Source organism: Nyctibius grandis, chromosome 5 (assembly GCF_013368605.1).
Source record: "Nyctibius grandis isolate bNycGra1 chromosome 5, bNycGra1.pri, whole genome shotgun sequence".
Classification (NCBI taxonomy): Eukaryota; Metazoa; Chordata; class Aves; order Nyctibiiformes; family Nyctibiidae; genus Nyctibius; species Nyctibius grandis.
In genome coordinates this window covers 73,520,917-73,544,431 of record NC_090662.1, presented here as the reverse complement: position 1 = coordinate 73,544,431, position 23,515 = coordinate 73,520,917, and the positions used below count along the sequence as shown (strand labels likewise).

General features: G+C 42.2%; 2 protein-coding genes across 4 annotated transcripts in view; one reads left to right on the top strand and one right to left on the bottom strand.

Moving 5' to 3' along the window:
* The window catches only part of BCL2L13 (BCL2 like 13), a 49,770-nt gene extending 40,922 nt beyond the window's left edge, over nt 1–8,848 (bottom strand). For 2 of the 3 annotated variants that reach the window (XM_068400660.1, XM_068400662.1), the window contains exons 1-2: nt 8,634–8,848; nt 2,840–3,029 (exon numbers count right to left, since the gene is read on the bottom strand). In XM_068400660.1, the coding sequence (XP_068256761.1) occupies nt 2,840–2,960 (121 nt within the window). In that variant the 5' untranslated portion in view covers nt 2,961–3,029; nt 8,634–8,848. Of the gene's footprint in view, nt 1–2,839; nt 3,030–6,875; nt 6,994–8,633 lie in introns of those variants that run through there. The other variant, XM_068400661.1, reaches the window with a different exon arrangement.
* Nucleotides 8,849–11,106: 2,258 nt separating this feature from the next.
* On the top strand, nt 11,107–23,177 carry ATP6V1E1 (ATPase H+ transporting V1 subunit E1). The gene is made up of 9 exons (XM_068401681.1): nt 11,107–11,251; nt 14,858–14,923; nt 16,507–16,616; nt 17,098–17,164; nt 19,003–19,092; nt 20,433–20,501; nt 20,895–20,989; nt 21,840–21,927; nt 22,565–23,177. The coding sequence occupies exons 1-9, from the start codon at nt 11,219–11,221 to the stop codon at nt 22,625–22,627; spliced, it is 681 nt and encodes a 226-aa protein (XP_068257782.1). The 5' UTR covers nt 11,107–11,218; the 3' UTR covers nt 22,628–23,177.
* The last annotated feature ends 338 nt before the right edge of the window (nt 23,178–23,515 follow it).

Here is a 23,515-nt window from a genome sequence, read left to right as displayed (position 1 = left end):
AATACCAAAGGAGATGAAAGAGGTCAACATTATGAGGACAAACTAAAACTAGCCTTTCTGGATACTCCCCTTATATTGTAATATGATACAGAAACCAGACAAAGAGTAAGGACTTATTTGGATCTAAGGGAAATATATGAAGCGAAAGTACCATATACTAGAGTCAATACCTCATATGAATAAAACATAAAATAGAGAAGTGTTCTGCAACTAACAGAAACAGTCAATAGCCAAAATCACTGCTTCAATTGTTTCCTACAAAATTGTTTCCTGTCTGTCAGCACAATAACCAAATTAAAGGAAAAGAAGATTAAGTGACAGGTACTTGGCATCAGAATCCTCTCAATTCATAAATCAACAGGCTTCAGCCATAAAGAGTAGAAAGACTACTGACCAGCGTTCTAAAGTACTACAGAAATCATCATTGAAAGGAACTTGGGATCAGTCAAGATGTCGCATCAACAGTTGATGACTGCTTCAAAAACACACTGACAAGCACGATGTAATGTCATACTGTTATCATCCATCACATGTCTTCGTTACCAAAACCCAGAAGTTTCCTTCTCATGATGGGATTCTACGCAACGAGTATTCATTTTCATTTACTGGCTTTCACATCTCTTTTGTTCTAACCAGGTTTCTCAGACCACACTTGTTCCTGTAATGCCCAGCTACCTTCCAGCAGTGCATTAGGCAGTGCAGGTAATACCCATTACGGGCTGCTGCTTCTCTCACTCTCTCCCTAGGGGAGAATGTAGAGCAGAGTGCTTTGGTACAGCTCTCCGCAAGTAGGCACCAGCCACGTGCCGGACAACAAGGAGATACGGACTGTACATATAAACTACTTAATATTCAAAGAAGATGCATACAGTACTTCAGAATAAACACACGGCTGTTACTACACATACCTCGGGAGTACAGCTGAAACAACTGTTCAATTACAAGCAACAAGAGAAGTAGTAGGAGAAAGGATTTACAAAAAGTAACTATCAGACAAATGAAAGCTGTTGGAAGATTGAAAAGCAGAAAAGCACCAGGAAAAGTGAGTTACGAAAAAAATATTTTATTAAGTCTTTCATCAGAAAGCAGTAAAAACAGTGAAAGAGAGATCTAATTGCAGTGAAAAACAACCAGAAGAGGAGAAGTTGTGGTCACTGTCTGGTTTTGGGAGCGAGGGTGAGGGAAATGTAGGAGAATTTCCTGTTTAGAAGGGAAGGTTTAGAGCAACGAGGATGACAGAACGGATTTGGAAAGTATCAATGCTTTACAGTATTTTAATAGCAAACCCAACTCCAGCCTGCTGTCAGACAAGCTAACATATCTAAATGATATCTGACAAGTAGACTCAACAGTTATCTTTACTCAGGAGCTTAAAAGTCCTCTTAACTTGACTACAAAATTTTTATTTAAGCATTTGTAGCTTCCTCTTCATAAAGTTTTAATATTGCTCTTTAATTGAAATATTTCTTAGAGGTTTCAGTAATAAGAATCAGTTGAAAGGTTTCCCCTCAATTTGCAAATATTTCAAAGGTAACTACAGGCAAATTATTAAAAAATAAAGCTGTAAGACTGACAGTTTCCTTTCTGAACCTTGCATTTACAGAGGAAAGCAAACTCTTTCACGCTGTAGCTTTATACATACTTAATACATTTCCAGTTATAGCCCAGTTATCCCATATGGGATATTCAGAATGAGATGTTACTGCTAAAATAAGCATATTTTTCAACAAAGGGTTTTATGAAACAGCATCTTGGCACTAAGGTGCCTCTCCTTTCATAGACCACAGATTCAGTAAAAGTAGAAGTAATAGACATACCTTAAATATATTAATTTTATAAATGATATATAATATAACCAGCATATGCTATGTGCTTTAGTGCCAAACTGACAAAATCATTTCTTTCATAACTTCGATGCTATCTTTTCTTTTCAGGAGTTTCTCACTTCATGACAGGTAAGTTCAGTAGATGTCAGCACATGAATTCTTAAACGCTTGCTGAAAAAAAAAAGATGCTGAAGACTGACTTTGTGGGGTTTTTTTTAATACGCTTTTCATCAGAATAAGTTCTGAATCACAGGAACCAGTAGTGACTGAAACATTATTAAGAAGTGACAAGCCATGAAACCAATCTTGACAAACAACATTGTTTGAGTGCTTGCCACCACAAAATAAAGTTTTACTAACTAGGTTTATATTAAACACAATCTATCAAACTTTTTTTCTTCTGCCTCCTATTTATTTATTTAACTTCCTATATGCATAAACCTTTTCTGGAAGAAACATCTGACTCTTTCCAACCCCATGCAGTCCTTGACTCCTTAAAAATAAATGAATAAATAGATGCAGCATAGGCCATGTTAAGCCGCACATCTCTGCACTACCACTGACTGACAACAACAGAAGCGTTAACTAATAGGGCAAAACTATTCAGCTCATGAGATTGCTCAAGACATTGCTCAGTCTATGCTGGTAAACACCACCTCACCCCTGCTTACTTCCACTTGCCTCCCAAAAAAAGCAAGCCTGGGCTCAAATTCTCAAGATGGCTCAACAAAGATCTCTCCATCCCTTCTAACCTCAAGACAGCTACTAAAACCACTTATTTGCTTCATACACACCAACTGGCCCTGGCATAGCTCAAATTAAAACAGTAATCTAAACACAAACAGCTTTGTTTCCATCAGCTTCTCTTCCCATGATTTTAAATGAACAAAATAAAGAGATGCATTACACTAAACATCAGGCTAACATTCTGCATCCATGCACACACAGCTGAAGAACTAGTTGCAAACACAGTTGCATATGTAAATAGGTAGAGATGAATATGCAAATATCACCTTGAGTTGAAGGAGGAGGATGCTCCTGTGGCTTTTCTTGTGACAGAAGTCCCAGGTAGCTGAGAACTACGTATTTTGTCTCATAGTGAAATCCTACAGGCACAGCAGTAGAGGACGCCATCGGGTTGGCTTGCAATGCGGCAGTGCTCTTATAGGGCACGCAGAGTTTTCTCTGGGTAACTGAGGAAGACTGTAAGGAAAGAGTAGAGTGTTTTGTTTGTTTTTTTATAAGGTTGCAATAGGTCATGAACTCATACATAACAAGGAATTATGTAACAATCGTGAAGTAATATTCAGGTTTTTGCCCTGATATCCTATGCATTTTTATTTTAATAAGAACTGTGCACAGTAAAACGCAGTCCAGTGCCCTGCCTGCTGCCAGCAGTGGCATTTCTCACTCCTGTTTGGCATATGTACTCTCACACTGAAGTAAACTGAACAGTTCCTCACCATGTGTCTGCCTCCTAACCCCTCCCAACTTGATCACACACCAAAATACGCACGTATGCATGCAAAGAGGTTTTGAGGGATTCTGAAGACTTAGTTAACTACAATTTGAGGTAAAAAGACAGGTTCTGAGGAGTCTCTCTTCCTCTAAGTCTCCGATGAGTATTTTCCCAGTTCTCAGTTTTCTGAGATTCTCTATTATGATGCTTAAAAATCTGAATGCAGAAAAAGTGACCACGATCACCTCAAATTGATTTTGCTGTTCCAACAGCAACTGAAAACATATGGTCAACAGAGGAAATTCCACATTCATTGTAGGGATTGGAAGAACAGAGGGTTGTGTGTCTTGGATTTCTCACCCAGACGTTAATACTTATAAAACAGAAATACACAACTATCAGCAACATCTGGCCAAAGAACTTCCCTGTTTTAGTTTGTTTTGTCGTTTTTTTCAAACATCCAAATAAGAAGTTATTCCAATAATGAAAATTAAGGTAGAGAAAAATTTAAAACAGCCATAAAGGACAAGGGAAAAAAAAATATTTCAGAAGGCAACATGGAAGTGGGGAAAAAAGGCATACAAAAGATTGAAAGGAAATTTCAGATTAATCCACACCTTTTAGCTCTTTATATTAGGAACAGTCTGGTTAACTAGTTCCAACGCACAATCTACTTGATGAATCAATAACAATATTTAGGGCTTTAAGATAAACTCTCAAAATTAAGTTCTCCGTCACTTCAAAGAGTCACTCCCAAGCAAACAGTAGCATGGATGTCTAACTGAAAATCATGCAGAAAAGTTCATGCCGCAGAACAGCTACTTAGCAGATACCAAAGGAGCTAGACAATTTACTAGTGTGAGAGTGCAGTTGCATTTAGAAGAAATATTCAAACCAAGTTTAAAGCTTAAAGGAGTTTGAATGAGAAAAATGCTATATACACAGAACAGGAGTTGGAACATCTCAAGAGGGGTCCTGATTACATTGGAAATGCCTTGAGACTGAGAGAAACAGGTTCCCAAACCAAAGCACAATCTGCAAATGAAGCCTCAAAATTAAGAAGAATAATAATAAACAGAGAAAGCAAAAGAAAAGCATTGACCTGTCTAGCTATGTAAGATGTCTGGGCTAACTTCTAACACCTCTCCTCCCTGGAAAGGAATCCAGATTAATAGCAGTACACCTGGTTACTGAGGATAAACAGAACTGTAACTGTGCTGTGGCATGGTTACTGTGTCAGTAGGTAGCTTGGCACAGAAGAAATTAGCCGTTAAACTAAAAGCTGCAAAATCTTAATCTTTAGCAACTCTAGTTTCTGAAACTCATTCAGTATTGAAAACAGGAGAGGACTCTTTCATGAAGACTGTACTCTGGAAGCTCTGCCTCTTGCCATGTGTTTCAAAATGCCTGAAATCCTTTACCAGAAAGATTCGGTTGAGTCTTTGCTATGGCTTGAACCAAAATAGTGATGTATATAGGAAAGAACCAATGTTGTAACTCTGAGCCAACACTCATCCCTTTTCCCTCAGAGCAGTAATCCTACATTCATGTTGCCTCTTCTGTCCCAGAGTGTTCCACAGGCAACGTATTATGCTTCAGAAATGTTAAGAAATTATAGCAGAGGATGAGCAGAGCTTTTGCACAATACAGTTACCCTTCAGCCACTTCCACAAACCGAGACTTTCATAAAGCAGGGAGATTTGGAAAAAATAACTGCTCAGAAGGCTTTGGGATCCTTTAACAATAGATTTGCTCTTCAGACCAGATCACCAGATGCCGTCACCATATCACTTGTTCACATCACCAGGTGTGAAAGATGCCATTCACCAAAAAGCAAAAAGCTCCCCAGCACATTTCAATTCTGGTTTGCTCAGTAGAGATGCACAGTGCGGAAACCAACAGGGTTCTCGCAACGCCTACAAACTGAATGAGAGCCCTTCCAGACAACCTGAACTGATCTGTCCTGAAAGAAATCTGTCTGACAGATAGTCCAGAGTCATCCAGACACTATGCTGTGGATCAAAGAACAAGTCTGAATGTATGACAAAGGTTATTCCTCAAAATATAACCTCAAATCAATGCAGAAAATGAAAGGAAAAAACAGTCGATCAAAACAAGCATGAGACTCCATACCAGCACAGTGATCCATGTGCAACAGTGAGGTCTAATTCATGAAAATTTCAGCATGCTTAGCTCAGCTCCTTTGGAGGGAGGAGGGGAAAAAAAAAGAGAGAGAGAGAATCAGACCACAGCTTATTTAAAGAGTGGTTAATGTTTCCCTGGGAAAAGAATTAAGGAAAAAAGCTTTGGATGAAAAAAAGTAAATCACTTTAGTCTGTATATTCTGAGAGGTGTTTTATACCGAAATGAGCAGGGAGACTTAAGAACTTGAATGGAAGAAATATCTTCAGCTTCACATAAAAGAATGTCAGACTTGAAATGCACTTCAGAATCACTGGTCCTCCTTTGAGAGAAGCACACAGCACAGCAACTGAATTACTCATTTTGAATTCTGAATGACTGGGTTTGTTTACAAAAAGAAATAAGAGAAATATTGACTCAGATATTGTAAATATCTGAGAAAAGGCCACTTTTCAGGAATGAGTGGGCTTAAAAAAGGACACACAGCTTGAGAGACCAGATCAGAGGAAGAAGAGCGTTCTGCTACAGGAGCAAAATGGAAGAGAGTTCAGAAACTGTTTTAAGAGAATAAGACAAAGGCTTGAATGGGAGATGTGATGGAGCAGAGGAAATAAGGCATTACACAGACTATATCAGCCTCAAAGCAAGGGCAAGAGAGTTACTTCTAGTGTAACAGATTCACTGCAAGAATATTGCCTCTTAAAAAGCTGAAGAGATCAAAATTATTACCCATTACTCTCTACAAAAAATTTCACCTTTCTCAATTCCTGCACCCTTGGGGGAATAAAAGGCTACCCCTGTTGAAGCTTACTTAGCTTGTTACTCCTCCGACCCTGCTGTCACTTGTTTCATGTAGGCTGAGCTGCTCAACCAACCTGAGAACAGGAGTTCCAGTCAGACTGACATTTCCTCATGCAATCTGTCACATCCTAATCCACAGAAGAGTTATACGTTAGCTAATGGGCAATGCAAGTCTACCAATGAATACAGTGAATATAATCCCCTAGCGATGAGGCTCTGCTAGGTTTTAGTCCTCACCTGCAAAATCCTCGCATGCATCAAGCTACATTTACCATGCATCATTCAAAAGCCAAAATGCAACAGCATTATGATGCTGCCTGTAAGAACAGTTTATCAGCTGCCACCAAGATCTACTGCGCATCTATTCAACTGTTGCAGGTGTGAGACTTGCCTTTTGCATTTAGAGCTGCAGCCTCATAAAGTATTTTGCTGCATGTTTACAAACAAAACAGTAGGTGATCAATATCACTACTGATTTGTAATGCACTAAACACAGAGGTCCAGAAAAAATATCACTGTCACCAATTGCCTTCCTTTTACAGGTACCACCACCACCATGACCGTAGTTAAGTTCCACTTGAAAACAGAGTCAATCTAGGGCTGGATGCAGTTCCCACCTACAGCCCGGGTTACCAAGCCTCACTTACCGGCTACAAACTTAATCATCCTAGACCGCTGCTCTAGCAGAATACTTCCTGCTGGTGAGGAATTATTTCAAAGCACGCGTGGTCTCAGTCAGCAAGTGTTCACCCAAGCACGGACAGGGAGATTTAGTGAGGCAACAAAACGGTAGCACCGGAGTTCCAATCATTTTTAAGGCAGCGTGCCACTGACACATTCACAGGTTTGGGTCATCCTCCTGATACCAATCTCTGCAACAGGTAACCACTCTCAGTTCAGTCTAATCTACAGCCTTACATGTATATGGTGCTCTTTATCCAAATGTACTGAATTTCAAGGAGTTGCAAGTCTACAAAACCACACCCCCTATCAACAAGATGGAAAACATTCAAGTGCTCTGCAACCTTACCAGCAGGCTTGTGTGGGGATTTTGGATGAGACTTGCATGTGTGGACTAGTTTAACCTTGCAGCAGTTTGTCTCTGAAAACACGTAACAGGTAGGACTTTTTCCAAAGCACCTGATCACGATCAAGTTGGAAGACAAATTCTTTAGAGTACTTTTCCAACAATATATGACGGTATGACCAGGAGACGGTTTTTAATAAACTGAGAACTACTGAGTTCAAACATGTCAATTCCTACTGGAAATGCATCAATATTGCATCCATTACTGATCCTCTAGTGGCACTAAATGGATAGAAATACTAGAAAATATGGTAGTCGTTCATCCGGGCAGTGGTTTTAGCTGACCTTAGAGGGAAATGTAATTAAGTGAGCATTCTAGGCAAATGGTTTGGTTTGTCTTTTATTAAGAAAACCAAAACCTACATGAGTTAGCTACTATAAACATTTTCAATCCTCTCCAGTTTTAAACTGTCTTACCACAACATTAAATCATGACTAATCCAGCTTTCATCAACGAGCTTTCATTCACTTTCTTTTTTAATTTGCCAAGTGCTGTTTGGATTTGAAAGCGAACAAGAGGACAGACAGGTAAGGCAGAACCCCTGCGCTCGCTCCAAGTTTCAACGGGGCCAGACGCACGCAGAGCTGGAGCAGCCTGCGACCGCGCAGCCTAAGCTACTCGGTTCCTACGGCGATGAATGAGACCTCTATAGCCGGGCAGGAACGGCAAGGAGCAAAAAGCCGGCATGAGTCAGCCGGCGGGGTCGGCGCTGGAGCCACAGCCTACGCGCTACCACGGCAGGTGCGGGCAGGCCGGCCGTGGCCCCTGCAGCCGCGGAGCCCCCAGCTCTCCTTGCTGCCGCCCTTCAGGAGCTGCCGGGGGGTGGACGGGGCGCAGCCCCTTCTCCCACACCCGCTCCAGGACGACGCCCGCCCCCCAGCCCGCCGGGGAGGGCCGCGCTAGGGGCACAGCCGCCGCCGGCCCTCGGGGCTGCCCTGGGCGCGGCGGGTCTGAGGGACGCGTCCTTCAGCCGCAGTCACGGCGGGGGTGCGGGGGGGGCAACAACGGCGGCCGAGGGGCGTAGCGCCGCCGCGCCCCGCCCCCGCAGGGAAGTTCGGCCGCCGACCCCGTGGAGAGCGGCCGCCTCCCCCCTCCCCTCACGGACAGCGCGGCCGGGGGCGGGGGGGGGCCGGGGAGGGGGAAAGAGGAGATGCGCGCGCGGCCGCCGAGCTCCCAACGGCCGCGCGGCCGCCCTCGTGCCCGCGCCCCTCACCCCGCTCCCGGCCGGCGGGGGCGCGAGGGGAAAATAAATAAATAGACAGATAAATAAATAAATAAATAAATAAGTGTCCCGCCCGCTCCCACCCCCCTCCTCACCTGCGAGCGCCGCGCGGCGCGGAGGGGGCGGGGGGGAGGAGGAGGAGGGGAGGGCCGGGCCGGGTCGGGCAGGCCGGGCGAGGAGCGGCGCCGCTCCGGGTCGGTTCCGCCGGGGGCTGGTTGGTGGGTGGGTGGGCGCGCGCGCGCGGGCGCGCGCCAGGCGGTGCGAGCTCTGCCCTAATTTGCCGCCGCCGCCGCCATGATGGAGGGGCGGGGAGGAGGGGACGGCGCGAGGCGAGGGGGGGGGGGCCAATACGTCACGGCAGTTTGTGTCGAGCGTCACGTCCCGCGCGGCGGGGCGGAGCCTGGCAGGACACCGTCCCCCTCCCCCCACGTGACCTCCCGAGGGGGCGGGAAGGGGCGCGGCGGCCCCACTCCGGGGGCGGGCACCGGCCGGAGCGGAGGCGCGGTCGTACAAAAGAAAAACGCACCCGGCGGATTCGTCTCATCCCCTTCGCGTTTTCGTGGCGCGTTTTGAGGGAAGGAACGGGCGGCAGGTCAGGTTCTGCGGCCCTAACCCAGTTCACGAGGCTGTCGGTGCGGGTCGGGCCGGGGCTCAGTCCCAGACGGACAGGCCGCCCCTACGGCTGGGAGTCACAGAGCACCCGCGCCGGAGGAGAGGGAGCGAGTCTGAATAGAGTTCCAGTTGCTTTAATATTACATCGATTGCGCCCGAAATCATGGTAAAATGTTCTCAAGCCCCAAAATACAAGTCGGTTCCTTGCATTGCAACATAATTGCAATATGAAAAAATGTAAAAGTTACATACATATTTTTTATAATAAGCTTTTTCACATAGAAAAACCGGCCCAGTAAAAATTAACAAAATAGAAATAAGCCAGGAAGAAGCATCGATATGACAAATTCCACATTCGACACTGTTTGTAAGGAACAGTTCTATTTTCCCCAGTAAATGTACCTGCAGGATGGAAATAGAAGCTTCCTGCCAGCTAGAATAAACAAACACTATTACAGGTTATGGAGATTGCTTTAAATTTTGCCATAAAGAAAACAACGGAAGGAGTAACAAAACTGCTGAAGAATCAGCGCATCATTTAAAAGTGGTCCTGAGTGTTTCCGCATCACAAAATGACAGAAGGTAATACTAATAATAGTAGTGATAATAATAAAGGGTTTGAACTCCCCCCGTGTATTCCTACAATGAAACGCTGGTGCCATAGCTGTTAACCACGAAAGCACAACCAGCCCGAGGGCCCCACCACAAGACCCCCAGTGAGCCCCCTGCAGACGCCCTGACCACCGGCCGCGAGGCCCTCCTTCCTTCCCCTCCCCGCGTCCTGCTGCTTTTCTGTTCCTGCTCCGTAACAATACCTGCTCCGCATCCCGGGTGCAGGTTAAAAAGCCAGTTCCATCTTTCTTTGCCAGTCCAAACCTGGAAAAAACGTGAGATGTTACAGATAGCGTTTCACAGCTTTATACAACTGACAGCCGAGTGTGACCTCGAGATACCAAAGCTTCCTGCGATGGAAGCATTGCCAGAAGAAACCTGCTCCAGGGCCTTACAAGCAAATTTCTCCACGTGTTTAATTTCTCTCTGCGACAAGTTAAACACGTTACGACAATTCTTGGAAGAATCATAGAATGGTTTGGGTTGAAAGGGACCTTAACGATCATCTAGTTCCAACCCCCCTGCCACAGGCAGGGACACCTTTCCACTAGACCAGGTTGCTCAAAGCCCCATCCAACCTGGCCTTGAACACTGCCAGGGAGGGGCATCCACAGCTCCTCTGGGCAACCTGTTCCAGTGTCTCACCACCCTCACAGTAAAGAATTTCTTCCTAATATCTAATCTAAATCTACCCTCTTTCAGTTTAAAACCATTCCCCCTCATCCTGTCACTACTTGCCCTTGTAAAAAGCCCCTCTCCCGCTTTCCTGTAGGCCCCCTTCAGGTACTGGAAGGCTGCTATGAGGTCTCCCCGGAGCCTTCTCTTTTCCAGGCTGAACAGCCCCAACTCTCTCAGCCTGTCTTCACAGGAGAGGTGCTCCAGCCCTCTGATCATCTTCGTGGCCCTCCTCTGGACTCATTCCAACAACTCCATGTCCTCCTTATGCTGGGGGCACCAGAGCTGAACGCAGTAAGCTCAGCTCTTTCTGAACCTGAACACGCTATTCCCACCAAAGCCTTGCAAACACTCCGCGCAAGGGAAAGGTGACTTCCCCTCCCGCACGCAGTGCCCTGTCCGAGCCTGTCGCCCTCCAAGGCGGCAGCCCGGGAGAGCCGCCCCTGCCACCGGAGGGAGGCAGGAAGGAAGCCGGGCGGCCGCGCCGGGGCTCTTCCCCAGCAGGGAAGGCGGCGCAGCCCCTCCGCCGGCCGTGAAGGGCGGGAAAGACAAGTGCCATACCCGGCCACAAGATGGCAGTCTGGCGCGCACAAGGACCCGCCCCCGTGACGCCGGCTAGAGTTCAGGTTTCTATTGGCCCGGAGGAGCAGGTGGGCGGGGCGTCGTGACACAGCGGCAGCAGCACCGGCTGCGACCCGAACCGGATTTGATTGCGCTCGCGGTCACCAACGGCACCAACCGTCTTCCCTTAAGCCCCGCCGCCGCCGCCAACGCCGCCGCCATGGCGCTCAGCGATGCCGACGTCCAGAAGCAGGTAGGGCCGCGGGCCCCAGCCCGGACGCGAGTCCGTGGCCCCGCAGCGGCCCGGTTCTAGGTCTGCCTCCTCCGCACTGCGCTCGGCTCGGCTCGGCTCGGCCCGGCCGGGGCCGGAGCCCCGGGTGGGAGCTGACAGGACGGAGCCAGCGTGAGGAGGGAGGCCTCGAGGGCTGGGCCGGGGCGGCGGAGGCAGCTTCCAGGCAGCTTCCGTGCGCTGCAGCCGCGCTAGGTATGGGGTTCAGGGGTGCCTGAGCTGAAGGGCCGTTTGTCTGGTAAAAGGCCGGTTGGAGCGCGAGGGGCAGTGACAGCTTTGAACCCCGCAACAGCGAAGGCGGCTGCAGCCAGCTACGGCTGATTCACCCTTTCTTTAGCTGTGGAGTAGGGTCCCCCACTATTCCACAACAATGGTGCTCTCCTGCGAAAGCAAGGGTTGGTGAAGGGGAAACGTCTTCTCAGGGAGTCTTAAGGAGAAAGAGAAGTCTCTGAAGAAAGTGATTTTTTTCTCTGGTAAGATAGATTGGCCACCCATTGGGGAACATTGTTGAAGCATTTTGGTGATATATTATGCCAGATTATAATGAAAGGGATCATGAGCAGCCTTTATGCTATCTACAGTGTTTAATTGCACTTTAAGACAGATAAATACATTGCTCTAGGTAAGTACTGTTTTTGTAGGTGTTGCTCTCTAAGGACTTACCATCTCTTTTTTCTTAGAGCCGTACTACATCTAATTAGCTGTAACTTAGCATTTGGGTAGGCTATACAGCTCTCTCGAATGCCTGTTTTACTTTCATATCCCAAGCAGAGTAGTGCAACCTTGCCATGGCAGCTTACAACACTGAAGTCCTACTGTGGACACTTCCTCCTAAGGCAGGACACTTTGTCCTTATTGACAGTAAACACTGTCCTTGCCTAAAACAGCTGCTTTGAGCTGGGTTGAAAATGGCAGACTGTAGGGATCTGGTCAGCACTGGTCTGTGCAGTTTCCTACAGGTGATGAGCAGATCAGCCAAGTTCTCTTTGTCTTTTGCATCATAAGTGCTTCGTGTCTCACTTTCTCATTCAGTAAACATAGTCTCTTGGCAAGGAAGCATCACATTGAAAGTAAAATCAGTAGGTTGCCTTTCTCCAAAAGGGGAATTGTAACGTTATGTTCTCTTGCCTTTTATCTGCAAAGCTTGTTTTTTCCTCCCTCTTCCATGAAGATAATAAAAATAAAGCTGACATTGGGATGGTCTTGCTCAGCCACTGTGGACCTGAACTTCAAATGTTAGTTCAGGATCTGTTGATATACTAAGCATGTAATGCTAATAGCATTTCACATCTGCAACTTCTCGTGTCTGTTTTACACTCCTGAGCGTAGGGTGATCCTGTTTACTGGAAAAGAGAATGCTGCTAATGGCATGACAGTTCTGCATGTGAACTTGCCAACTAGTTCTCTGAACTCTTAACTACTTGCTATGGGGCTTTCAATAATTTTCACTTTGAAAATCATCTCCAATTAAGAATTCTTCCCATTTATAGACTTTCTTGCTTTATTCTGTCAAAGATGGTTAACAGGTTGTCCCATCTAACCTGGCTAGTCACTTCTAGCTAGCGCCAGTCTAACATCTAGAACTTCCCATGGAAAGGATAATCATGCTCCTGCTGATGGGAAAAACCCTCTCTTCCTTTCTGTAGGAAATACTACTATGCAAAAGTTATTGACTTAGTTTAAAATTAATCTCTCATTTAAAAACACATATTTTGTCAGTCTTATTAAAACTAATCCTATTTATAGATGTGAAAGTGTCACTTAGGATCTCTTTTCATTTCTATGAAAGGCAAAAAGGGATTTCAGTACAACAGATTGGGGAAGAAATTACACTGTTCAGTCTTATCTGACTAGGGGAAATGGGTGCTATATCAGCTTGCTTCCATCTCATTCTTCTTCGTTATGCAGAGGATGTTTCTTGAACAACCAGAACTATTTAAAGTACTTTGCTAAAATTCAGAAACCAAACCAGACTGGAGGAAGTGACTCAGTAATGTAAGGGCTACTACTGCTATATGAAAGTTCTTAGTCTCCTTCAATAACAGGCTATTCATCAAAATTATTTCCTTATTTTATCTGCCTGTCTCATCCTTTCTGAAATGCAGGTAGATCTAAAGCTTGGTTTAACCAGTCATCTAATCAGGGGAGCAGGATAGGAAACTGACACTGTAGGTGGACATGCACTTGGAAGTGTTGCAAACTGGAGTTAAAAGAAAAATTGCTGATTTGATTTTGAGGATGTAGGTATTATTGTTCACTTCTTCCACTGTACGTGCTTAAGATCTTCCACTTGTCTGTTCACTTCCGTTTTTTCATCTATATGGGCATGGTGCTGTTCTGCACATTGGCTCGGTTTGCACGTTGACACCTTTCTTATCTCTTTGAAATATTTCACTTTAACATGAGATTATATAAATAGAATTTTCTGCAAGTTTATTCAGACCAGATTGTCTGCAAAATGTGCCTCATCACTAAGTGCAGGCAAAAAGTCAGTAGGTTTTTATGGTCTGCTCAAGTATATGGTCCACTCCACCTGCCCTTCAAAATGGCTATAACTGTTCAAAGTTGCAGTTTGGTTGGGCATGGGTCCTTACAGGCTGCCCCAAATGTGAACCTAAACTTAGGCCTGGTCACAGAAAGGCATGTGATAAATAAGCAGAACTCAGTATAATTGCTTTCCTTGTCTTTAAGCTGTTGGACCTGTGCTTTATAGCATTTTGAGGCGGTTTCAAAGAGATTTTTCAAGTAGAATCTGTTAGTGCATACCAGTCTCTAAAGCAGCATGTGATATACTTGATGTGGTCTTGATCAACTAGCACTGCTATCTCTGTCTCCTTCCCCAGCTCCTCCAAACTAATATGCAACTACTTTATAAAGTCCTTTTGAATTGAACCATATAGCAGCATTTTTTAATGACCTCTTAAGTCTTTACAGAATTTATTACATTTTTTAAGAAAGATTTCTCACGTGTGTAAAGAAACTTTGGTTGTACAGATCTGACCAGAGTGGTCAGTAGCCCTTTGCTTTGTTTCACCAGTCATCTAGTGTGGAAGGCCCAGGTTCATTCAAATGCCATCTATGCCTGACTTGGAGCAGGGACGCTATGTTAATCTTCTATGTTTCATGTAAATGTCATAACAAACAGAATATGTTAATTTTACTGTGTGAGAATTTTTATTTTTACTTCACTAATCTGGAAAAAAAAAGTTCTCACTAGTGAAGAATTAAAATACTCACCCTCATATTTATTCAAGTTGACTTTTAGGGTTGTTTTGGTATAGTTCCTTATCTAAGGTACATTCTTCTAATGAGAGCCAGTGAACCAGCATTATATAGAATTATTTGAGGGAAAACAATATTTTTTTGTAATCTGTGTTAAGATGGGCTTACTCTTTGACCTGTATGCTCAGTTTCATTTCCTTGAAAAACAACATTATTATATGAATTAGTAAATATTCATATAATATGGATATGGAGGGGCCTACTGTAGAAATGAGGAATAGATCTATATTTCCTCTCATCAAAGTCCTTTCCAATAGAAAATATTTTCTTTTCTCTTTCTTGTTGCAGATCAAGCATATGATGGCTTTCATTGAGCAGGAGGCCAATGAAAAGGCTGAAGAAATAGATGCAAAGGTAAAAATGGAAATTCAGTGTCAGTAAGTGCAAAAGGAAAACTGCATCTGACATCCTGTTTTGATAGTTCCAGTCAGAGTAGTCCTAGAACACTTTTGTAAGCTGCAGTTTACTTCATGTTTAGTTATTATATCGCAAAAACTGATGCCACCAAATAAAGTTAATATTTGTTAGCTTTTCACAAATCAAAACAAGTCAGAGCTATTTTTTGGTCAAAGTTTTCTTGGCGGTTCTTTTTTGGTCAAAGTTTTCTTGGTGGTTCTTAAATATAAATTTATTCATATGCAAGTTCACTCATTTTTTTTTAAGCAATCAGGAGAGCTGAGTGGTAATGTGAGTAGACTGGATTAAGTGGAACACCTTCCCCCACCTCCTGTACACAACTTGACATCACTGAGGATTGAGTTCTCTGCATGATTATGAATTCTGCTAAGGTTTGTCATAACAAGCTATTACCAGAGGATGAATTTTAATTTTTACTTGACTTCCGTAGCATGTCATGCAGAGACATTAGTAGTAAATCAAAGCAATAATGCTAGTAATCTTTCACAAGCATTCATACATGTACCAAAATGACAAAAGGTGAAAGTTAAACTGGTTGAATTATGTTGGTGAAAGTTTATAAGCAGGTTCATAACTATACCTAAACCTGTGTAGCCCCCTGCAGACTTAATTCTAGATGTGATTTAGTAGGTATCCTGGGGAACTAAAACATAAATTTATACTTAAGGCATGAGTTGAATTACTTGCGGAATTTTTCACTTATGTTAAGCCACAAGAGACTGAGTTTAATATTAACCTGATGATAGAATATAGATGTTTACCTGTAAGGGGTGAGGGGTGCCTTACAACCCTAACAATCCACATTATATGAATACTGAAATACCTTGTCGGAATTGGACTCAGCATATGTATTACTAGTAATATTTAATCTCCCTTAAACATTTTAAATCTGCACAAATATTTAATCAATACTAAAGCAGGTATTTCTGATGATCTGCAAACAAAAGTCAGAAGTTGAGATTGGATTCTCAGGTATAAATATGAAAATTCACCATGTGTTTTCACACGGCTGTCTGGCTAGGCTTTATAAAAAAATAATAGCTATACTGTCACTCTCCTTGTGTAAGAATTGCTTAAAGTAATGAAGTTTGTGGACACTGAGGGCTGGGTAGCTTGGTTTAGGTAGAATCTCTTGTAGCCAGAAAGGAGACCAATTCTACGAAAACAAAACAGGCCTGAAGCTCAGATTAAATGAATTTTGCTTAACGGTATGTAATATATAAATTTGGTAATTTTATGCCTGAGGAATAAATACTGTAAGGAAACACGTGTCAGTCAATTGATAAAATAAGCTGTATCTTAGTTAGCAAGGTTCTAGTTCAGCAGAACACATCCTGTACTCCCTTTGACTTGAGTACTGGTTGAAAGTTTGTAGTTTTGGTTTTTTTTGTGGAATCATACATTGTATCATCTTAGCTTATCTACGAATGTGCTCTAAAAGCATGGCTATTTCACTTTGATTCTGTTTTTTTCAGCCCATGGAATCATTTTCCACTTCAGTTATTTAATTTTTACTGTAGGCAGAAGAAGAATTCAACATTGAGAAGGGTCGCCTTGTTCAGACACAGAGGCTGAAAATTATGGAGTATTATGAAAAGAAAGAGAAACAAATTGAACAGCAAAAAAAAATGTAAGTTGCTTAAGTTACATGTCTGACTTCAGAGCCTGAGCTCTCATTCCTAATTTTATACAAAACTGTTTTTCCCTAGCAAATGGGCAAATTGTAGCCAATATATTTGGTTCTAGTTATGAGTTTCTAGTTTTCTTGGGGAGAAATTATCAAAGATGAGCCACAATAGTATAACTGTTAGTAAGTGTGGTGAAAGAATCTTTCATTTTTCTTTATGTAGTTAATGTCTAGAACTCTACCCTGGTCTGTTACTCTGGGACAAATGATCATGTCAGGTTTAGTTTTGGTGGGTCTTTACTGAAGGATGGGGTTCTGCATTGTAATAATTTGTGCAAGTTCAGAAACAGATTCAAACAGGTGAACAGGCTTTGTTATTAAATGTTGTAGTATTTTATCTTGAAACTTAAAGTATACAGTTAAATGTTGCAGTTCTTCTGTCAAAGTCTGATGGATTGATTCAACTTTATCATGCAACTTGCAGTCAGATGTCCAACCTGATGAATCAAGCAAGACTGAAGGTCCTCAAGGCAAGGGATGACCTTATTGCAGTGAGTGTCTCTGTAGTAAAGACACAAAGGTTCTATTGCTACCATCTGTTAGGAAATGTTCTTAACCATTCTCTAAAGAAAAACGTGATTTTGTGATTGAGTGACCTTTGCTTCAACATACAAAAATGGCTTTCCCCAGCTGCTCTGAAAGTCATTAAGGATTTAATCCAGCTTCACTAATCTGCTTTATCTTATTTTCACAGTTTCTGCTACCTGCTCTTTTAGGGAAATACAGTTCTCTGCCAGAAACCTTGCAGGCAGCAGTTGTATCTATCATTTGGACAATAGTTTATTTCTCTAAAGAGCAGGAACTCTGTCTTACACGATTGGTAGAACTTTAAAGTTCTGTTTGCCTGAAGCAACATTTATGCATTAAAACTGGCATGGCTTAGGCAAGTAGGCTTAAAACACCACCAACTGGGTTTTTCTGTTTACTTTAGTGGCCCCTAGTATATGAAAAGATTTGCTTCTTGTTCTAGTAGGTGACCACTCTGTGTGTTGACGTATATGGTGAGCGATCATTTATCCAAGCAGTCTACATTTAGTCTTAGTTAAGGCTTACTTTGTTTATCTTACACCATGTGTAGTGTATTCTCATTCTGCTCATTATACAGCTTTCAGGTTTCCAATTATCTCTTACCCAGTCTCAGAACCAGTTTGAGTGTTCCGTATTCTGCTAGATGGTGCTGTTGAGCTATTGGAAATGCTGTCAGACCTGTAGAACTCAAAAATAAAAAATTGGATAATGTTCGAGTTGATGGTGCCATGAAAAAGTAAGAAGCAGATGAAAATCACCAGTTTATTGATTCTTTAAACCTAGTTTCAAACTTTAGATTGTATTCACAGAGAGGAGGAACATGGGTGGCTAAAGAGCTAACTCTATTGTGATAGTCTCTGCTGGGTAAACTGTTCCTCATTATCAGCTGACTTCAACCTCATGCTTCTGAGTAATGTGTAACAGTCTTCCTCATTTTAAAACATTTAAAGTCACATGCTCCTAGCTTTTTCTTCCGTTATCAGATCTTTGGCTTCTTTCATGAACAAGAGAAATGAGCAGTTCCAGAAATGCTATATTGCTCTAGGGTAGACAGTATAACTAGGTTTGACCATGACATTAAATTGTGATAGCCTTATATCCTGGTACTGATTGTGCTAACATGTGCTCTTCTTTTAAACACTAGGAGGCAGGACAGTAAAGAAAGATTTATACCAAATCATACAGTTTCTTTATCTGAAGTAATTATGATGGTTCAGTTCTAGGAGCTGTGTTTGAGTTGACTCAAATTTCTTAAAAATTCAACCTCATCTGATACTGATTTGCCAAATAAAGATAATCAAAACCAGCTACTTCAAATTAAAAATAAATTCTCACTTTTAAATTTTGACTTGCATTTACTTACAATTAAAAAATACCTAACATGAATATTGTTTGATAAAAAGATAGATTAGATTTCTTTGCTTGACCACAAAGCTGAAAAAAATAGTTAGTTGGACAACTTTATTAGTTTACATTAGGCATTGATTTACAATCTATTTAGTTTGTCTGAATTAATATTATAAGTATTATCCTTTTACTACTGAGGTCTCCCTTTTTCATGAAAAAGGAATTATTGTAAGGTTATAATGGGTTCAGATCAGGGCAGGGAGAAGGGAACTGTTTGGGAAGGATATTGTGCCATACACAGAGATGAAGGTCTAGCTTGGATGAACACCAGCTGGAGTGTACGTTTACGTGTTGGCAGGGTGTGATAGATATACTAAGAGTACAGAAAGTTGGTAGGCATGAAACCAAATGCTAAACAGATGGGCTCTGCTGATCTGATTTCTTCTGAATGTAGGATTTGCTGAATGAGGCCAAGCAGAGACTTGCCAAGGTGGTGAAGGATACTGCCAAGTACCAGACACTGCTGGATGGACTAGTTCTACAGGTAAGTGTTTAAATTGTAACAAATAAATGATCGTAGCCCTATCCTCCTAGGTGTCTTTCTTCAGACATAACCCACTGGAGGTTACAGTTGTATTGGAGTCTAGATCAAATGTTGCTGGGTGATCTTTTGAGTCTTAAACATCACTTCTGCTATATCTTTCAATCTTGGATTCTGAACAGATAAGGCTGCAGCTTATTTTGAGGTTTAAAACCTGGTATACCAAGCAGCAGTTCCATTATAAGAATAACTGCAGATATACGCACATACATTGTAACATGCACGTTTAGGAAGCACATTTTAAGCTTCTGTAGTAATTAGTTCAAATGCACCTTTGGCAAAAGCTGTTTCTCCAAACCTAGAAGTCTATAGTTACCCTCTTTTAAAATCTTTTCCAAATTTGAGACTTGTGAGTCCTGACTTTGACAAATTTACTGTAGTATGGTATGTGTCTGTCACAGACATACAAAGCAGAGATCAAAGGTGTACTTACCTAGAATACCATCCTCTGGCCCCAGAAATGAACTGCTAAAAATCCAGAAAGCATGGCCAGGGTGAGTCGTGCGACCAGTAGTGCCACCTTCTGGTACCAGTTGGTCCTTTTGCTGTGAGCTCCCGCAGAAGCCAGCCACAAGCTCTCCTGCCCGCGGTTCGATAGCAAAGTTTTAACAGTGTTTCCTACCAGCTTGTGCTTCCAATTCAGTGTTGTTTCTTTGTCACACTTAGGTCTAGTGTTGCTGTAAGGCAAACAAACTTGTCTCACTCACTGTTGCAAGCTGGCCACGTCTGTCTTGGCTTAGTAGATTTGGTCCAGTGAGGGATCAGTACTGACAGTTAGACTAGATGATCATTGTAGGTCCCTTCCAGCTGGAACTAAACCTATTCTAGTCTAGTCTAGTCTATTCTCATGTATTACTACAGTCACTGCAAGACAGAAGTTATTAGAACAGGCACCTGAAACTACTGCATGTCTTCTCCAAGAGCTGCATAGGAGAATATCAGCGTGGCCGTGTGCTCAGTCTACTTAGACAGATCGTTATGTATATATGTACATTGTTGGGTCAGCTCAGTTCTATGGTACATACATTTAGTTGCAGTTAAGTTCCAAACTTGAAGCTAACAAAGAAACACATAATCCATAGTTGTAGGCTCTTTCCCAGATATTGGTGTTGTCCTCTCAGAATGTCTGGGTGAGGTGAACTTGCAAGCAAAGAACTAAATAAAAGAAGCTAGTATTGTCAGGCTTTGGTTTTCAAATTGATCACCTCCTTTACTTTCTTGGGGTTAAATAATTCTAAGACAAAATGTTAATATTCTGATACTGTAATGGCTATCTTCTGCAGGGATTCTACCAGCTGCTTGAGCCCAGAATAGTTGTGCGGTGCAAGAAACAGGATCTCCCTATGGTTAAGGTAAGAAACCTAGAATAGTATGACAGTATCCTGCTCATGAAGGCTGGGACCTGACTGCAAATATTTGCTGCTCAGACCCCATCTGTGTGACATGAAAACAAGCTTTTCTTGCTGCACTTTTGCTGCAGATACAACGCAAGAGAACAAGTATGCTTTTCAAGTTGAGGATCATTTGATTGCTTAGATATTACCTACGAAACTTTAGACAGTGCTACAGTATTAAGAATAATAATTGGTTTGGCTCAAAAGCCATACTGAAATACATTTGCTTAATTAAAAAAAAAAAAGAGGCCTCAATCCCTTCACTTTATTACTGCAAATGAATGAGTGACCAAACCCAAGTGGTGCACTAGCATTTTTCAATGCTAATTAGAGATTTATCTTGTATCCTAGACTGCTGTACAGAAGAGCATTCCAATCTACAGAAATGCCACAAAAAGGGATGTGGATGTTCACATTGACCAAGACAACTTCCTGCCAGAGGACATGTAAGGAAAATGGGAGTCTTTTATACAGAGCACTAACTTAATGCAGCATTTCAACCCACAGCTCCTACTAGAACAGTCTCAGAAAATTATGTATGGAATATCCCCAGAGTGTGTCTGCTGCTGTTCTAGTGGAATTTGCACTTCTTTGTATTAATCAAGCACAGATCCAGCAGTTTCCTCCAGACAAGTACTGTCTCAATCAAAAATGTCAATAAAAGTTTTGTGCAACCTCCAGCCTGATTCACAGTACTGGAGTAGAAAATAACTGTACGTAGAAACTTAACTAACTGTTGGTCTTTTAAAGAGAGAGAATAAGGATGTAGCCATGCTTTCTATCTCAAGATGAAGCAAATTGAGTCATAAGGTGCTGCAGGATAATCACTTGATGGGGTGTGTGACTGCTATGTCTGCAAGGCTCTATCTGTTAGTATGATAAAGAACATGGCACAAAGCTGTATATTCTGATAGTCAGTGATCTTTATGGGCCAGCAAACAACACTTTTAGCACTCTTCCTTACTTCCCAAAATCTGAAAGATGTCTATTAATAATAAAATACAGAGTCTGAAGCTGTTTTGAAGTGACAAACTTCATAGCTCCACGTGCATTTAGATCATGCTAATGAGGAGCCTTGTATGTAGCTGTGGTCTCTAATAACTCCAAATATGCTTTGCACTGCTGCTTCACTGGATCACTTTGTGCTGACTTCTATTAAGATATGATAAAAAAATTGTTTTTTAAAAAATAAAAGTTTTACCTACATATCTGACTTGCGTATAAGCACTCTCTGCCACATTCTGACTTTGAGAGGTACCATGGATTTCATGGATTATTTGTTTTTCCCCTTTCTAGTGCTGGAGGTGTTGAAATCTATAACAGTGATGGTAAAATTAAGGTTTCCAATACTCTGGAAAGTCGGCTGGACCTTGTAGCCCAGCAGGTGAGTGTCTGTAACAGCCAATGTGAACATGAGATTATTAACTAGTTTTGTCTTGTAATTAAATCCCTGGGTTTCCAATGTGTTAACAGTCAAAATAGTGTATGGGATCAGATTTCAACGTGCATGACAAGTAAGAAGTTATTTTTGAATGGAAAGAAGGAAGTTACCTATTGTTTGTGCTTCTCTGTAGCAAACATGGCTTTTCCCAGAATGGTCCCTTTTGAATTAAGCATGAGCATAGAACTCTAGAAATTATGATACTGAAGGACTTGTTATGACCACACTGCAGTCAAGATGTTAAAATGCTGAGGCTAACTTGAATTACTGAAGCTAGCTTGAGTACTAGAAACTTTGGATGAGACTTATTATACCCTAGTGGAAAAAAAAAAAACTAGCTCTGGCATCTCTTTCTTATGCTGCAGTATCCGCAGTGCTTTAAGTCTGTAAGAGTAGCAGGCAATGTGTGATCAGATAAAGGCTTCAGAAAACTCAGATGAATTGATGACTTAATTTTGAAGCCTAGCCTAGCTATTACACAGTGCCTACAATGAGGAATGTACAGCCCACTGCGTGTAAGTGATGTTTATGTTGAATTTTATTGCCCACTGCATATAACTGATGTGATCTTTCTCAACAGATGATGCCAGAAATCAGAGTGGCTCTCTTTGGTGCTAATGCCAACAGGAAGTTTTTGGACTAAACCTCTATGAGAGAAGGTGGGATCTGTTCCACTGCCATACTGAAGGGGATGCAAAAGCATCTGCTAATTTAAAATCTTGAAATATAATATTACTGTGTCATTCAGTATCTGTTCTTCGATGGAATAATTTTGCATACCTGCTGTGCTTAGTCTGTCTACTTGTGGTTAGAATGTATTGCTTAAAGGATGTGAAGACATACATATTCATCCAGAAGTGACACTAGAAAATGGAGGCATTTGGGCTCTTGGCTTTCCTTGCACTGTTGTGACTCTGTAAGGACAAGTGGTCCATTTAGGGTCACTCTCTTTGCTTTGGCCACATCTCTTTCAAGCTGTCTAATCTGTGAAGTAAATTACTCTGCTGCTGATGGGAAATCCCTTTTCAATTAAGGTCTTCAGTGTTATAGAGGGTGTGCATTCCTACCCAGGGTTAGTAGTTTAATTCATGTTACTTGATCAGGCATTTTTCTGTTCTGTATATGTGATTAAAAAAAAAAGCCTGAGCGTGTAAAACTTTATTTATTAAAATAAAAAGGCGTGTGTGTATGGAGTTCTTTGTAGCTTCTCTCTGGGGGATTGGCAGCAACCTTTGAAAAGTGGGCTTGTGTGTATAAGGACTTACTGCTGTGGGGGCTGTGTATAACTGTTCTGTGAAGCTAGAATTTGAGTGTACGGAGTACTGTCAAGCTACTTGCTTGAGTAATGTGCAATTGTTGGCAAGCCTTCTGAATAGGGCTCTAGGATGAGCTTCATTCTTCCTAAAAATATAGTAGTTTCGCTATTTAGTCCCTCAGTCATCTTTCACAAGAGAGAACTAGAGTAACACAACTGAGCTATTTAGATATAACAAACACAATCTATTTCCAGTTACAGGTTTGTTGCTCCCTG

Coding starts and splice junctions, on each gene's coding strand:
- ATP6V1E1 (XM_068401681.1), top strand. CDS start 11,219: ATGGCGCTCAGCGATGCCGACGTCCAGAAGCAG. Junction 14,924..16,506: donor CTGAAGAAATAGATGCAAAG/GTAAAAATGGAA, acceptor TTTTTACTGTAG/GCAGAAGAAGAATTCAACAT. Junction 17,165..19,002: donor CAAGGGATGACCTTATTGCA/GTGAGTGTCTCT, acceptor TTCTGAATGTAG/GATTTGCTGAATGAGGCCAA.